The 17,067-nt window shown below is 27.3% G+C and overlaps 1 protein-coding gene across 1 annotated transcript in view; it reads left to right on the top strand.

Moving 5' to 3' along the window:
* The window catches only part of LOC129610792 (high affinity cAMP-specific and IBMX-insensitive 3',5'-cyclic phosphodiesterase 8), a 114,912-nt gene that overhangs the window by 34,455 nt on the left and 63,390 nt on the right, over positions 1-17,067 (top strand). The window contains exons 2-3 of the mRNA XM_055523509.1: positions 7,952-8,353; positions 15,426-15,522. Of these exons, the coding sequence (XP_055379484.1) occupies positions 7,988-8,353; positions 15,426-15,522 (463 nt within the window). The 5' untranslated portion in view covers positions 7,952-7,987. The remainder of the gene's footprint in view (positions 1-7,951; positions 8,354-15,425; positions 15,523-17,067) is intronic.

Below are 17,067 nucleotides of genomic sequence, written 5' to 3'. Positions count from 1 at the left end.
ATTAAAATTTAGTAAGAGTTTTAATAACTAGCATCCTTTTAAAGTTTTTTAAAAGTTAATTTTTAATTTATGGAAACATTTTATTATTAAGTTCATTCCTCAAAACTTTGTTTAAAGATTTGTTTTAAGAGTTTAAACATATTGCTGGTGGAGATGAAAACGTTATAATCGGTAAAATTTTATTCAAAGCTACGAAGCAAACGAAAAATACGAATTCCTTATCCAAAAATTTTACAAATTTCTCAAAAGGAACTTCAAATTTTCTTATGAAATTCACCTAATTCAGAAAAAATTAATATTTTTCTTCTTTTAATTTGATTTCTATTCAATCGCATAATTTAAATTACATAATTTCTTTACTGTAACACCTCTTTAGTTGCATCAACCGTATGCCAATTTAGTTTTTATAGAAATTTGTTTAAAATTTATTAAAGCTATTGAATTATTTATTAATTATTTGGTAACTTCATAATGTTAATAGCATGTCATTTATAAACTCCATTTTGTATAAAAAAATTAAATCCTATCAAAAAAAATTTTTCCATTAAAATAAATGTGATAACTTGTATGGCAACTCTTTAAAAATTCACTCTAGCTGGTTAATTTTAATATCTTTACATGCCAAATTGTGTCTAGATTCCGAAAATATTTTTTTTAAATTTTTAAATTGCACCCAATCTGAGCAAAATACATTTAAAAATTTCAAACCATATAGGTACCATTTCTTATAAAAATTGGCAAAAATAAAAAACCTATAAATTTTTTTACCAAGAAAAGTTTCGAAAAATCATTTTTGATTACTAGATTTTTTTTTTGTTTTTCCAAAATGAAAATTCTAGTTTTTCTTTTCAAAAATTTAAAATTTTTTAAAATCGATTTTTGTTTTTCAAATTAAAAGTTTCTATAAAATTTCGTTCCAATTTTGTTATTATTTGTTACATCTCAATAAAGCCATTAAAATTCAGATTTTTTATTAAAATAACGGTTCATAAAAATGTCAACTGTTTATTCGAAAGACTTTTGTCATCAAAAATTAATAATAGTTGATAATCACAGCGTTTAAAATAAGTAAAAATCAAAAATAGTGAAAAATAGGGCCTTTAAAATATTGACATAAAAGTGGTTTTTATGCTATATCTTCGGTACCATAAAAAAATTTGAAATGATCGACTACTTAAATTAAAGCTTAAGCAGCTGGGCTAAATTCCATAAAAAACTTTCAAGGTTTAAAAAAATTTCTTACGAAATTATCTGGTTAAAAAAACTGAACAAGTGAAAAATTTGATTTTCCCGAAAGTTCGAATGCTTGTTATTTTTAAGGTACACGAAATACAAAATCAAACAGCATGACTATTTTAAGCCCTTTACTAAGGCTTTCTCGAACTGTTTGTTTAAAGTTCCTATCTTTTTCGGAACGAAAGTTATAATCAAAAAAACTTGGATAAGTAAAAATTTCGTGAAACTTTGTTAAAATCCCTGGAACTCGGAAACCCTTGAGATTTGGTAACAAATCGGAAACAAAAGTTTTACCCATTTTCCATCTTCTAACCAATGATATATGTTGTTGTATACCTTTCTGAAACACCCTGCATATAGCTACTCAAAAATTCATATTCATACATTTACGTGTTCGTACATTTGTCTATTCTAAAAAGTCAACAACATTTTTAAAAAGAGTTTTACAACTTTTGTTAATCATAAAAAAATGTCTTTATAATTTGGAATCAAGATTTTTTATTTTCAATTACATTAACCCTTTTTCTTCAAATATAATTTTCCAACTGCTTTCTAGGGGAAATTGTATTTTAGTTGATACCTTTAATATCTTTATTGACCATTGAGCAAAAAAACTTTTCCCTTGTGTATGAATTACAAAATAAAAAATGGAAAAGCTGATTTATTTTTGTTCCATTTCTAATATAAAGAATTCTTAAGGTTATCACGATAAGCGGAAAAGAAACTGAAAAAAACTCAATGTAAGAATGGAGCCTGAAAGTTGAATTTTGCATTTATTTTTGATGGATTCTTAGTTACCCTTTTAATTACTTCAATTAATTAATTAAGTTCCAATAAAAAAAAATTGTATTTCCCTGCAGACTGGTCATAGCATGTTCATTGCTTTATTTTACAATAACTTAAATAAATAGAAAAATGTTTTTACTGTTTGAACATGAAGGAATGGATGAATGATGTAATTGTAAAAAGAATTATCAAACGTAACAATCAAGAGAAAATAGAGATTGCAAAAAAATGCACTAACTAAAGAAACTAATTTCTATATCTTACAGGTTATTTACCTGGATAATATGAGGATTTGTTAATCAGAAATCGTGAATCGTTAGATTGAAAACTTTGATTTTGTGAAACTTTGAGCGACAGACGATAGTTAAACATATTTTAAAAGAACATTTTTCAAAGTTTTATATAATCTCTTGAGAGATGGTCCTTGCTTCAAATGACTACTTCCTATAACTTTTTTTAAAGGTCCCTCAGAGATTTTTGGAGTCTAAAGACTTCTAAACCTCTTTAATACCTTTTTTCCGATATGCCACATAATTAAATTTTTGCTAACTAAAGGACCCGTAGTCTCGCAAAGGCTCCCTCCATACTCCATGCTAATGCATTTTGCGACCTTCGACAAATTTCAAGTTCTTTGGAGCTTTTCTCACAAAACGTCTCTTGCTCATGTAAAAAGAAGAGATTTCGGTATGTCCTGTTTAAAAAAATTAAAGTAGAATATCATTTTTCTAAGGAAATTAAAGTTGAACAATTGCAATCATAAGGAACAATTGGGGTGCATAGAGAAGTCATTTAGGGAACATTTAATTGGGGTGCATTTGACAAACATTTAGAAAAAAATCTTGGCTGATCTTCTCGAATCAATAAGGGTACATAGCCCTAAAATCTTTTTTCTTACATAGCAACAATATTTTTTTTTATCCAAAACCAAATCTAATATTACACCAGTTGAAGGTGTTAACTTAGCTTCTTAAAATGTAAAGGCACTTTTATAATACTTTACTGTTTTTAATTAGAAATCACAAAATTTATTTACCAAAATTTTTTATTGGAAAAGCAGCAGACACAAATCACTAAGAAATTTTAGCTACAAAATACAAATTTTGTTTTCATTTTCTTAACAAGCTTATACAATTAAATTTTCTTTACTGGAATTTTCCGATTTCCTTGACTGAACAAAAAAGCAGGGTTCAAATGTACTTCGAGCTTAAATGTGCCCCAGTCTACCTTATATACACACAAACATACGTTAAAAAAAAGTTTTTATATTTTTCTCCACTTGAAAAATGTCTTCCTAATACTAAGTTAATAATAATAAGATTATAATAATAAGATTTAAATAAAACGAGAAAAAATAGAGTTGAGCGTGTCAACTCTGTGATACCCGTACGAATGTGAACATCCCATAGATGACTCTGGGACAGACTATGATATTAAGCTGCCATATTACCATATTAATTTATTCAAAATTTCAGTTTTGTGTACTTTTTGTATACAAAATTTCACTACTTTTCAATATTTTCTAAGATATAGACAAATAAATTTTGAAGTTGCATGGCAGCTACTCGAACCGGAAACCCGATCATGTCCAATTTAAATAGGGTTCTGGCACTTACTACAATAAATCGTTTGTGAAAATTTGGTGAACTTAACTCAATTAGTTTTTGAGTTATCGTTGGGACATACGACGGGCAGACAAAGCTAAATCGACTCAGGATTCGACGCAGATCAAAAAGACACAGATCTATATCTCAGACCATTATTTCTTAGCGTTACAAACAGTAAAGCAAATTTAGTAGACTCTTCGAACATACGTTCGTACGGGTACAATTGTGAACCAAAAACCTTATTATATCCCCAAGTTAATTGAAAAAAATACGTTAGGTTAACCCTATTTTTTCTCCTACAAAATAAAATTAAAAAAATTTATAAAATTATGGTGATTGGCCAACTACCAGCGGAGGCGAGAAATGCAAAAAAACAATAATTTAATAAAATTTAGTAGCATAAAATTTCAGATCTATGGACCAATAAGATTTAAAAATATTTTCAATTTTCCAAAAGACATCTGTAGAAATTAAAAGTTTAGTTCATTTCGCAAAAGAAATTAAAAGTTCGATAATCTTGAATTTTAATTTTATGCAACATTTTTCGTAACACTGTCTTAATTGAGTCTTTAATATTAATAGTTAATTCAAATGTGCTCAATCATAATATAATCCGCTGTAATATACTTGCTATGAAAGAACATTTACGTACTCTACGCAATATGATGTTTTGTTAAATTATTTTTACATTAGTCCGTTGATCTTTTACGTATAATTTCTTATTCCGTACAAAATTATGCGATTATTTTTTATATACAGAAAGCCCCTCACTCTATGGAGTTTTGAAAACAAAAATTTTATAAAACAAATTATGAAAACTTTTATTCCACGACTATACACTCATGTCATTATGAGTACTCAGGACTCTTGGTAAAAATTTTTTGTTAAATCTTATCTCTTACAAATTTATTAAACAATTCCATTTTATTTTGACATCTTTCTAAAGAAAATACAAACAATAAAAAAGGATTTTATTTTCATAACCTCTTTTTCGTTTTCACGACTTTATGCTTTTCTTTATATTCTCTTTAACATTTTAATAATTTTGTTTGGTTACGCCTTTGTTAATAAATTTCTATGTTATAAAATAAAAATCATGTGATATGACACATTATTATTGATGCATTGTTTAAGGTTCAACAAAAGGAGTTCCTTGTTTGCATATTTACCAGCATATGTAAACAATGTAATACATAAATTTCTGTATATGTGTTAGCCAAAATAGGAAAAAATATTTCTATAGTTCTTTAAAATTTCCAATTTTCTCCAGTGATTTTGTTATATCGAATTAGGAAAAGTCAATTTGTAAAAACACACTTGAACTAGTAGCAATTTAAACTACTAATTTAAAGGATATACACTAATAATTTCACACAGAAATTTTTAGCTCGCTTAAATAAGTTTGATACACAATAATGAAAACTACAATTAGGCCCACCATAACGTATGGATCCTTTGTTTACAGTTTTTAATTTGACTGTAATTGAAATGCAAAGAAATTGTCAAAACCCTATATATTTATAAAAAATGAGAATAGCAGAGAACATTTCGAATGCGTTTCATGAGATTTGCCGCAATCAGCATCAATACGACCAATTTCGCTTGTAAATAAATTTTGGTTGTTTTGCACGTTAATTAAACAATTTCCATATTTCATACTGCAGCATAAATTTGATTTTATATACAACGAAATTTTATTCGAGTGCTTTAAAGTCAGACTACTCAATATTAAATTTCTTCATTAAAAATCTTTTTAAAATCTAATATATCTTTGTCTACTTGTATTTTAAACAATAAAATTATTCTTTTTTATTATGTTGTAAAAGTATTTGGTGTTCTGAAAAAGAACTTAAATTCAACTCTTTTTTTTTCTCTCTCTGTTCCTTTATCCTTGTGAAAGTTATTGTTTTTCTTTATAACAATAACAACAAAATTATTTAGACAATCACATTGTAGAAAGATTTAAATTTCACTTTTGGAATATAATAGGAATATTAATATTCTTAATAAATTTTATGCAAATTTATTAAAAACAACACTGAATTTATTAATTTTTTTTTGTATTAGTTTTAGAAATGCGCCACACTTTTAGAATTTAATTATGAAGTATACCAATTTTTTGTTGGTTCTTAATTCCGAGTGGGTTTAGATTTGATTTCATTTTATTATTTTAAACAACTAGTACGTGGTGTAATAACCTTTCATTTACGTACATAGTTGATCTATTTAAGTTTGAAATTAGTAGATTCAAGAAACTTTAAATTGCAAAAAGTAAAATCTTATCAGCAGAGTAATGAGTAATTCCATTTGGAATTTTGCAAACGCAAATAAAAAAGTACTACTATAAATTTTATAAAAATTTGAACTTTACAATAAAACATTCCTTATTTGTTCACATCTGGTATAAAATCAGAAATTTTCAATACAATAACTACTATTCCATTTTCTTCATTTTAAAAAAAAATCATAAACTGTGGGATAAATTTATGATACACAACGAAAGCCAAATGTTTATTTAAATATTGTACATATAAATGTATATAAGTACAATAAATTTACTAGATATGAAGATAATACTGTATACATATATACAATACTGAATACATGTACACATTTATGATATTACAAAAATATGTTGATCGCGTTTTGAAAAAGGAAAAGTTATCCTCATTATTATCAAAAACGCTGAAACTTTATAACATAAAAGTTAAAAAACTCATCTTCTTTTTTTTAACTTTATTCTATTCGTTTTATTAAATTTAACCTCTTATGGAAACAGGATGAAAATTTAAAGAAATTATTTATGAATAAAATTTAAAATTCAAAAAAGTGTGGTTGCAGACACATTGAGTACTTAAAAATTGTGTTGGATGCAACAAATGATTCGTATATGAAATTGAAATATGTAATAATCTAAACTCTGGTTTTCAGATTCGAGACTGTGTACTGATTCGAACCATAGCTTGAACCGCCCGTCAAATCTAAATCAATAATCTAAAAGCCTTATAAGACCTTATATTAGAGAAAAATCCCATTAATAGTTAATTTCGTACACGAAAAATACATTTAAAAAAAAGTGTTAAAAATTAATTGCCTAATTTTCAAAATTCGTGGTTCGATCTAGAGAACGTTTAATTCTTTTTTTTTTCCTGTAGGGGACCAAGTCTCTTAGGCTCTTCTTACATCAATTCATATTCTGTCTTGAATTCACATTTACTTCAAATGGCCCATCAAGGAGCACAGGACTGTTGTGGTTGGCATCCCAAAGCATAATTCCGACTCAATAAAATGAGTAACCACACCCCTTCGATCTTATAACTAGCCAGAATATCAATGAAAACGCAATTTCTTAGCAGTTTGAAACGCACTACATTAGAATGGAAGGCCGTAAGAACGGCCCTATTGTCCGACACAATGAAGATGCTGCTCTCCAGAGATTTTTCTGATAGGCTCCAGAGAACAAAATAAAACGGCATATGTTTCAACTTGAAATGTTAATAGATAATGTCCGAGCGCCCTTGTAATGTTTAGGCCCATCCGTCGGCGTGCATATCCACCCAGTCGTCGGTTTTGGACCCATATGCGTAGACCCCACAGCCTCGGGACCGACTGTCGAACCCTTTACATGAAAAATTTGTAATAGCAAATCCACATTATAATTGTTTAAGCAAATGCACAACATAAGGTCTGACTATGTTCTTCGCTTTCCACCCAAAGTCCAAGGGCAACCTTTAATTGCTATCTTAATATTAATTAAGAAAAAAATTGTGCAACGAAAGGTATCGTATTATATTTAAATAAAATGGCAAATATTCTTTGACAATATTGTTTACGTGGTGATAAATATAACATCATTAATAAATTCGGACCATCCCAATAACTTTTAAACTAGCACATTTCTCTTCAACAAGTAAACTATTTTCAACTTAACTTGTTTTTATTTGTAAACTAAAATTATATTATGAAATGAATGATTGCATACTTTCAGGAATAAGCTCAAAAAATAATATTATAGTCGAATTCGCTCCCTTATTAAAGCAGTTAAGCAGCAATTTGAAATTATTCATTTAATGCACCAATATCTTGCAAGTTTCACTTGGCTATATGATAAACCTTTCTAGTGGTCAAACTCTACCACATGCTTAGGAATAAGCTTCCACTTGTTTCTAATCCATGTCTGATTTTTTTTTTTGCATTATTAATTAACTTTTGCTTTTGAAACAATGTAAAATTTTTATTTACACAATTTGAGGAAAATAAAGTATAAAAAAAAACAATTTGTGTTTTTATAAAAAAAATTTTTAATCACATTTTCTTTTTTTTAGGTTTACTGTATTTATTAAATATAAAAATGAAACTGAATGGATTTGTTAATAAGAATTTCATTGTATTATCGAAAATCGTTTTCATTGGAACCGAACGTTATTGGGAAAAATCAAATTTCAAATCAAACCGATAATTACGTTATTTGTCCTAGTTCTAAGATTATAACTACAGCTAAAAAAATCCTTCACATCATCATTAAAATTCTGATATCAAAAATGGGATGCTCGAATAGTCATTTATCAAATCGTAAAAATAATGGATTTTTCTTTTGTTTAAATTTAAAAAGAGCTGAAGATAATAAACTGAATGAACAAAATGATTTAAATGAAGAGGCCAGTATAAATATGACATGTAATCAAGCGTTGCTGAATCCATCACAAACGGGGAAAAATGATGAACACGTAAGTATACACATATGTACATACTGCATATTATGTATGCACTATACTTTCTGTAACCATTTTTCAGAAAATTTATATTTTTACGCTAGACTATCTTTTATTGTATTATTAATTTGTTTATAAAATAATTACAATGAGAAATTTTCATTATCAAGAGTGTAAGTTGACACGCATAGACTAACTTAAAGCACATCATTCTAATTCAATTGAATTACCAATTTCCGGAAAAAATGTCTTTAAAATGGAAAAAATTGAAATTTTCTAATTTTTATTTTTAGAAATTATTTTACTTAAAAAAAAGTATGTTTAATGCAGGTACGCGTAAATAAGCACATATTCTTGAGAAGTTAAAAGTTAAAAATAGTTTGACTTATACTTATCATAAGGTTCAATCGAAGAGACTGGATTGTAAACGAAATTTCTACAAACAGTTTAAAAGTTAAAAAGTGAATAGCTGGAATCATATGTAGGCGACTTCCAGAATGCATTTTCTTTGGTATCAAGTTTGTATTCTACTTTTCATTAAGCACTTCGGCAAACAATATTATTCTCTAAAGTCAAAATCTATTTTTATCTTGTACCTTGATAAGCAGCATTTTGATTTGAAGGTACTTCTAAAATAATGTCAATATTTTAAAAAAAAGTAAATGAGTAAAAAAACTAAAAGGAACACAGTCTTCCACTTTTTTTTTTTCAAGAAATTCTTAAATTAACTTCGTTTCTTCATTCTGAGACCATATAAAAAATTTATTCTTGAAAAATTTATTGAGTTCACTTGGATTTGATTGACCCAGAATTAATTTTAGTAGTGTTAGCCAAAATTCAAAAAAGTAAAGTTGAAGTCAAGTCTTTAATTTGATAGCCACCCTATTATTTTATTTTATACATGCATATAGTCGCAAAAACCAAATTTATTAGATACCATATACAATAAAATGTATACATGTATGCACATTCTTGTCTTCAATAAACACAAGTAACAGGCATTTACATTACAAGCAAGCAAAAATTACACAAAATAATTGCATTACTCTCATTTCAGAAGTTTCATATAAGTTTAATATAATAATTTGAGTTACAGCTATTAGCTCCGTTTAAAAATTTTAATAAAAAATGAATATTTGAATATGGTATAAAAATCTCAGCGATACCGAAACAATCCGAATGACCAAAATTAAAGAAAATTTTTACTTAAATTTTGCTTTTCTAATATTTAATTTAATTTTTTAGTTATTTCTAATTTCTAATGCAAAACCAAAATCCTTAAAATATCATAAATCCCTTAAACAAAAATTTCAAATAAGGGAAATTTTCTATTTTCAAAGAAATCCTCAAATGTTTTTTTTAATTGTATGCCAACCGACTTGTTCTTTTTTTCTTATTTGAAATCTTCCCTTAAGGAATAAAATTATAAAGCAGATGGTAATCATACCATACGATTAAAATATGTCTAACTTGGTGAACGACTTTTCTTCTTTAAGTATAAAGACTTATGAAGACTCTTGAGAGTTATTTCATATTTATCAAAAATAAATTTGTAGGCAAAATTAAATTTTTTCAAAAAAAATCAAGTCACTTCTCTTGCTATCTCTCGATATGAGTAAAAATGCTAATAATTTTAAAATGCTTTCTGACAAAATTTTATCACTCATATAGTTAAGAGAAATTTAGCATACACATGAAGCCTATAGCATACATAATCAAGGTTCGAATAATGCATCTGTCATGGCCGAATTAATTCGTGTATAAACTCAAAAACCGCAATCCATAAAGCTCAGTTTTATTAATTACAAAATTGAAATCACTGCTACAAAACTCATAATTTAAGGTTTTTTCCTTTTTTTAAAGAAACATACACTTGTGTTTTGCTTTTCGACAACTTTTTCAAATTTATTTCAATTTATATATTAAATAAACTTAATTCTTATTGAAATTTTTAATACGGTACTAAGAAATGAATCATACTAATAAAAATTAAATAAAAACAATCACCTAAAGGACAAAAACCTCATAAGCTAAAACTTTTTTTAATTTTTTGCCTTGTTTTTAGCATATTTCCAACAAAATTGGAGACAAATGCATTTTTCTATTTTACTTTGCAGCCGGCTTGTGCAGCGTGTTTTTACAAAACGTCTACACTCCTTAAGATACAAAGCAGAATTTTTATACAAAAAAAGATCTTTGGGAAACATAAAATATTTTGGGGCATAAAATTGCTCAAACAAATTAAAAGATCATTTTTTAACAATTTTTTTTGAATGGCAATCGCACACAACTTGACATAAACCTAAACAGAAAGAGATTTACGTGTTTTATTCTACAAAATAATATAGGTGAATTTTACTTTGACAAAATGGTGATTTCAATCAACTGTTATCTTTAAGTTTTAAATTTTTTAACATATTTTTTTTCTTTTTGAAATTTTTATAGTTTGTAATTCGATAATTACAGCAAAGTTTTCCTAATTTGTGACTCATGTATAAAAATCAACTGTTAACTTTTCGAGTGAAATGTGCTACTTTGGATACGTTTTTTTTAAATTTTAGTTTATTATTTTCAAGTTTTCTTTGCACGCACAAAAATATTGAGTTTCTAAAATAAAAATAATAAAAAAAAAATTATTTTTTCAAAATAAAAAGAAAGGAAATGCTCAACTTTTCTTGTGAAATTGTTTTTTTAACATTCGTCCTTTTTTACTTTCATACTTGCATGGAATTTACCTAGAAGGACTATGTGTAAATATGGTAAGCGAACTCTTATGTATGACATATCGTTTTCGAGCTAAATTTTCGTCTTTATTTTTTCAAGCCGTTGTTTTAAAGAGCAAAAAGTGTAAGAAAAGTAGTCGAATTGAAAAACCCGATTGACTTGTATTTAATTTGTTTTTCATTTAGTTTTCAGTTATTTTTTTACCGTAAATAGCTGGTCTGTCTATGTGTCTATCTGTCTGTATGTCTGCCAGTCTATCTGTCTCTTTGTTTGTCTGGCTATGTGTCTGTCAGTCAGTCTTTTTGTGCAGAACAGTACTCAGGGGGGAGCTGAACCGATTTTTACGAAAATTTATTTCTGAGTTTTTATCGAGACCGTTTGTTCAATTTTTGGTATCTGTCATGTCTCTAGAACTGGATCTGTACTGTACAGGCCAAATTCACATTCTTGCACATATAAGAAGATATAATAAAGGCACTTTTTTTTAATTGAATATGTGAATTCAGGGTGTTAAAACAATGAAATTGTAAAATTTTTGGGAATATCAGGAAGCAAAAACCTGCCTAGAAGCCGAATTTACATTTTTAGCATATCTATGGAACTAATTAACGGAGTTTGATCCCATCAATTTTTTTAATTTGTTATCTAGTTTGCTTGTTTTTGCCAGTTATGCATGAAGTAAATTATTTGTGATTTAATTTATGCGCGCAAGTTAATAATTTTTTCATATTTTATAATTTTCACGATTTTATATTAAGAATTTAATTCAAACTTATGCCAATTCAAATAATTAAAATGTACATATAGAAAACCACATTGATTGCAAAAAAAAGGCTTCTAGGGTGTAAGTTTGGAGATAAAAGCAAAATGTAATATCATTGCTTTTTGTTTCCAATACCACTTCCTTTAATTCAACTTGTATATGCACGTATGTAAATACTCTGGAAAATATATGATATTATAGCTACTCTGTCATCTTTAACAAATAAAAAAAAATAGTACAAATAATACAAAATTATTGTTTTTATAAATGAAAGATGATAAAAAATAAGTGACAACCGAATATTCATAATTTAATTCGATGTTAACCATAAAATAAAACATAGAACTTATACACATAATATGTATGTAAATCCGTTAGCAAGTAGTTAATAAAATATTTTTCAATTAAATTATCAATATTTTGGAAACGTTTATTTATAAACAAAAAATATATATATATATATATATATATATATATATATATATATATATATATACGAGTATATATAACTAAATATCTTACCAAATATTCTCGTATTACTTTTTATACCCTGCACTTCGTGAAGGGTATATTAACTTTGGTATGGAGTTTGTAACTACTTGAAGGAGTCATCTGCGGTATGGACATATATATATATTCTTGCTCAGCGTAAAATTCTGTGTCGATTTAGACATGTCCGTCCGTCCGTCCGTCCGTCCGCAATGCAATCAATCACCAATCGACACCAAACTTTCACAAGTTTTTTCTTTTGTGCCAAGGACGAACCCTATTGTTACTCGTATTGGACTAATTCGGACAACGGGTTCGGGTAGCTGCCATACAACTCCAAGAGTTTATTTTAAATATTTCAAAAACTAATAAAGCTATAAATATAAAATACATGTATACATGTGTCCAATTATATTCTACATATGGTCTAAAAATTATAATGGGATAGCTGCCCCGGTTCGGGTGGCTGCCATACAACTCCAACAGCAAATTTTTTATATTCGGAAAAATAATAACGTCAGATTCATGAAACTTGGCAGTCATGTGTCCAATTATAGGTCAAATATATTTCTGAAGTTTTAGAGGAATTGCTTGACAGGTTCGGGTACCTGCCGTACAACTCCAGAAGCTAATTTCAAATATTTGGAAAAATAATAAAGTCAGTTTCATGAAACTTGGCAGTTGTTTGTCGAGTTATAGGTCAGATATATTTCTAAAGTTTTAGAGGAATTGCTTGACAGGTTCGGGTGGCTGCCATACAACTCCAACAGCAAATTTTTTATATTCGGCAAAATAATAAAGTCAGACTCATGAAACTTGGCAGTCATATGTCCAATTGTAGGTCAAATATATTTCTGAAGTTTTAGAGAAATTGCTTGACAGGTTCGGGTACCTGCCGTACAACTCCAGAAGCTAATTTGAAATATTTGGAAAAATAATAAAGTCAGATTCAAGAGACTTGGCAGTCGTGTGTCCAATTATATGTCAGACATATTTCTGAAGTTTTGATGGAATTGCTTGACAGGTTCGGGCAGCTCCCATACAAGTCCAAAAGCTTATTCTAAATATTTGGAAAAATAATAAAGTCAGATTCATGAATTTGGCAGTTGTGTGTCCAAGTATCAGATCAGATATATTTGTGAAGTTTTAGTGGAATTGCTTGACAGGTTCAGGTACTTGTCATGCAACTCAAAAAGCTAAGTTGAAATATTTGGAAAAATAATAAAGTCAGATTCATGAAACTTGGCAGTCGGATGTCCAATTATAGGTCAGACATATCCGTGAATTTTCTATAGAATGATTTTACAGGTTCGAGTAATTGCTACACAATAACGAAAGGTGCAGGGTATAATTCAATCGGTTGATACCGACTGAAACGTTTTTACTTGTTAAATTTCATTATGGGCACAAAAAAGGTGTATTTATATACTACTCCGCACACATCCATAGAGGTTCTATCTAGAATTTACAAAGCAATTAAGAATATTTTTTAAAAAATTTTTATGCGCTATGGTATAAGAATATTTGGGGACTAATTAGTTGATCCTATTATGTGACCGTTCTGTTGAATTATTTTTATACAAATTTTAAAAAATTTTATTTTTTTCAGGTTATTTTTCGTTATAATTTGAAATAATTAGACATTTTTTGATTTGCGTTTTATTCCTGATTTTTTTTTTTGTTTTGGATATTTATTTTCCTTTAAGTTCTTTCCTTTTTATCAGTCTTAAGTCAACTATATGTAATTCGATTTCTTAGATTTTTCTTGTTTTTTATATTCAAGAGAATGCGTTTAAATATTTTAGATTTAAATTTTATAATGGATTTTGGGAAAAAATGTTTTATGAGAATATTTTAAATTAAATAAAAACACCTACACATTTTTAGTACTTTTCCAAAAAAGTTTAGTAAAAAAGTGCTTATTAGTTTCACTCCGTTCGCCTGTCCATCCGTCTGTCCGTGCGTTTATTTACAGAACTTCTACACCCTTTAAGATGCAGAGCTGAACCACCATTAATATTTTCTAAATTCGATAGACGCAACTTAAACCTATTAAAGCAACATAGTTCAGCCTTAAAAAAAATGCCCGTTAAAATTAACTGTTATCCAAAATAACCGTTTTTCCAAGTTTTTCATACCGTTTTTTTATTTTGCACTATAAGTTGTAAGAGTACCGAAATTTAAATTTAGATATTTATAAACAGCTTACTTTTCTAGAAGAAAATTTCTTTCTACTTCGATCTACTCTCATGTTATCGTCTCTTAATATTCGTAAAATTCGAATTTTCGGCACCAAAAAGCTTTATTTTATCATTATTGAAAACTTCATCATAACGTAACGCACATATATTAAGCTGCAGCATTCGAAAAATTTATAAGTAAATTTCGGAAATACTTTTGTCAACTTCCTTCTACTATGACACTATACAAATAGATATGATAAAGATATCATTATTACGTAAAAACACAATGAAAATAAATTATTAACACAAATAATAAAATTGAATGCTTTTAATTCTTTTACATATATTGGGTTCCATGTTCATAGATCACTTGAAAGTCTCATTTATTAAGTATAATTCTTTTTAATTTCAAAAATTAAATTTTGAAAATTTTAATTTTCCTTTTAACCAGAAATTAAAAACTTAAAACTCATTAAATAAACTGAAAGTACTGTAATGAAATGTGAGTATCCTATATTTTAAAATACCGTAATTGCTTATGCATACATACGTATGCTTAAACAAAATATATCTTCTCTCATACACGCATAATAAACACTTACGTATGTATGGAGTGTTTATAACTACCCACAAAACTCAATAAAATCACAAGTGATATCCGATTCCACTGTTGTGTGTTTTTCTATGACAACATTTTATATTTGGAAATCTTATACGATGCGTATATGAAGTAATGTCACAATAGATTGAATAAAGCTTTTGTAACATTCTATTGATATATCTTTCATAGATGGTTGATTTCCTCCTGTCCTTACATCTACATACCTATACATTTGATTTCTGTTCCATTTACAAAAAAAAATCTATATGTTATTTTGCAATTTTATTTCTTCAACATTGAATTTTCTTTTTTTCTATGTCATTTCAGAAATATTGCAAAAAAGATTCTATTGTTACGGTTTCTGGATTTGGATATCTTCCAGGATTCAATGTTGTACATACGGTCGTTAGACGAGCAACAGGAAGTAAGTATACATATCTAAGTAATTTTCGTTTTTATAACCTACGTAAAACCTGATGTGATTTGATTATTAGACATTCATTTATATACACATGCCTATTGGTATAATTTTACATACCTAATATACGTATAACATAAAATAGGAGGTATATTAAAAAAAATAAATGAGATCATTTCATATGAGATTTAATAGGATAAACAAATTATTGAGTAAAAAAATTGAATATTCGTTTGACGGTATAATTTATGAAATAAAATCATTTACTAACCAACTTCAAAGAGTAAGTTTAGTTTAAACTTTTATTGCCGAAACTGTTTTATTTACGTATTTAACGCTAAAGTACCAAAAAATAACGTAATTTTGCAACTTGGGCTTGCTCAAAGCAATATTTCAAAAAAAGGTATTAAATTCGGTCGTCAACTTCAAAAATTGTCAGATTTCAACGCTAGATCATATTAAAGACACTTCATCTTCTTCTACAACAAAATCTCAAACATCGATTTTAAACATTAAATTTTTTGAAATGTTTGAAGTCAAACTGATTTTGTTTTTTTTTTAGAGTAAGTCGTTTAATTTTAATACGAATGTGAAATTTAATATGCAACCCTTATGTGTGTAATCAGATTTTAAATTGGTTTCCCACATTGCTGAATATTCTTCAAAAGAAAAACTTTTCAATCTTGTACGAGCGTGTGTACAACGAAACGACCAGCCATTAAGCTTAAATTTAAAACTAATTGAAATATAAAATGTATACGTGCATTACCTTTTAGGATATATACTTATATATATATATATGTATAAGAAATTATGTTAATTAAACAAAACCAAAGTTTCCTTTTGGTAATAATACTAATATATTCTAAAACAAATTGAAATATTAAAATAATTTATGATTCTTTAAGAAAATAAAAGGGAAAATATATTTTCAAGGATACTACTTGTTGATACAAAGACATTTTTCCTTCTGATTTGGTTTCTTAAATTTTCTGAAATAAAAATCAAAAATTCATTAGAAAAAATGAAACTAATTTAAAAGTAAAAGGAACTTTTTAATTTTAATAAGAAAAAAGAAGAAAAAAAATAAAGGAAACAAAAACTTTTATGATTCCCTGCCGTTTTACGAATTATGAATTTCAATATTTTGAATGAGATTACGAAATTTCGAACATTATTCAAACAAAAAACAGTAAAAATTTTTTGCCAAATTCTTTCTTACTTTAAATGTAATAGGAAGCTGCATTTTCATTTTCAAATTGATTACATTTTAAATTAATCCCAAACTTTTATACGCGTTGTTTAAAAAGAAAGTTAAAGACATATCCGAATTTTTTCGGAATTCTGAACGCACTATATATCAGCTTTCGTTCGTTCAATATCAACTTAATTATTTATCTATCTACTTATGTAAGATAAGAATTTAACTTTATTATTTTTCCGAATATATAAAATTAGCTTCTGGAGCTGCATAGCAGCTACCCGATTCATTTCATCCATGCCAGTATAATTTTTAGAAAATATGTAAAATACAATTGTAATCTTAAAGTA

The sequence above is a fragment of the Condylostylus longicornis genome, unplaced genomic scaffold, assembly GCF_029603195.1.
Source record: "Condylostylus longicornis isolate FDR11 unplaced genomic scaffold, ASM2960319v2 ptg000048l, whole genome shotgun sequence".
Classification (NCBI taxonomy): domain Eukaryota; kingdom Metazoa; phylum Arthropoda; class Insecta; order Diptera; family Dolichopodidae; genus Condylostylus; species Condylostylus longicornis.
This window is presented reverse-complemented; position numbering and strand designations above follow the sequence as displayed.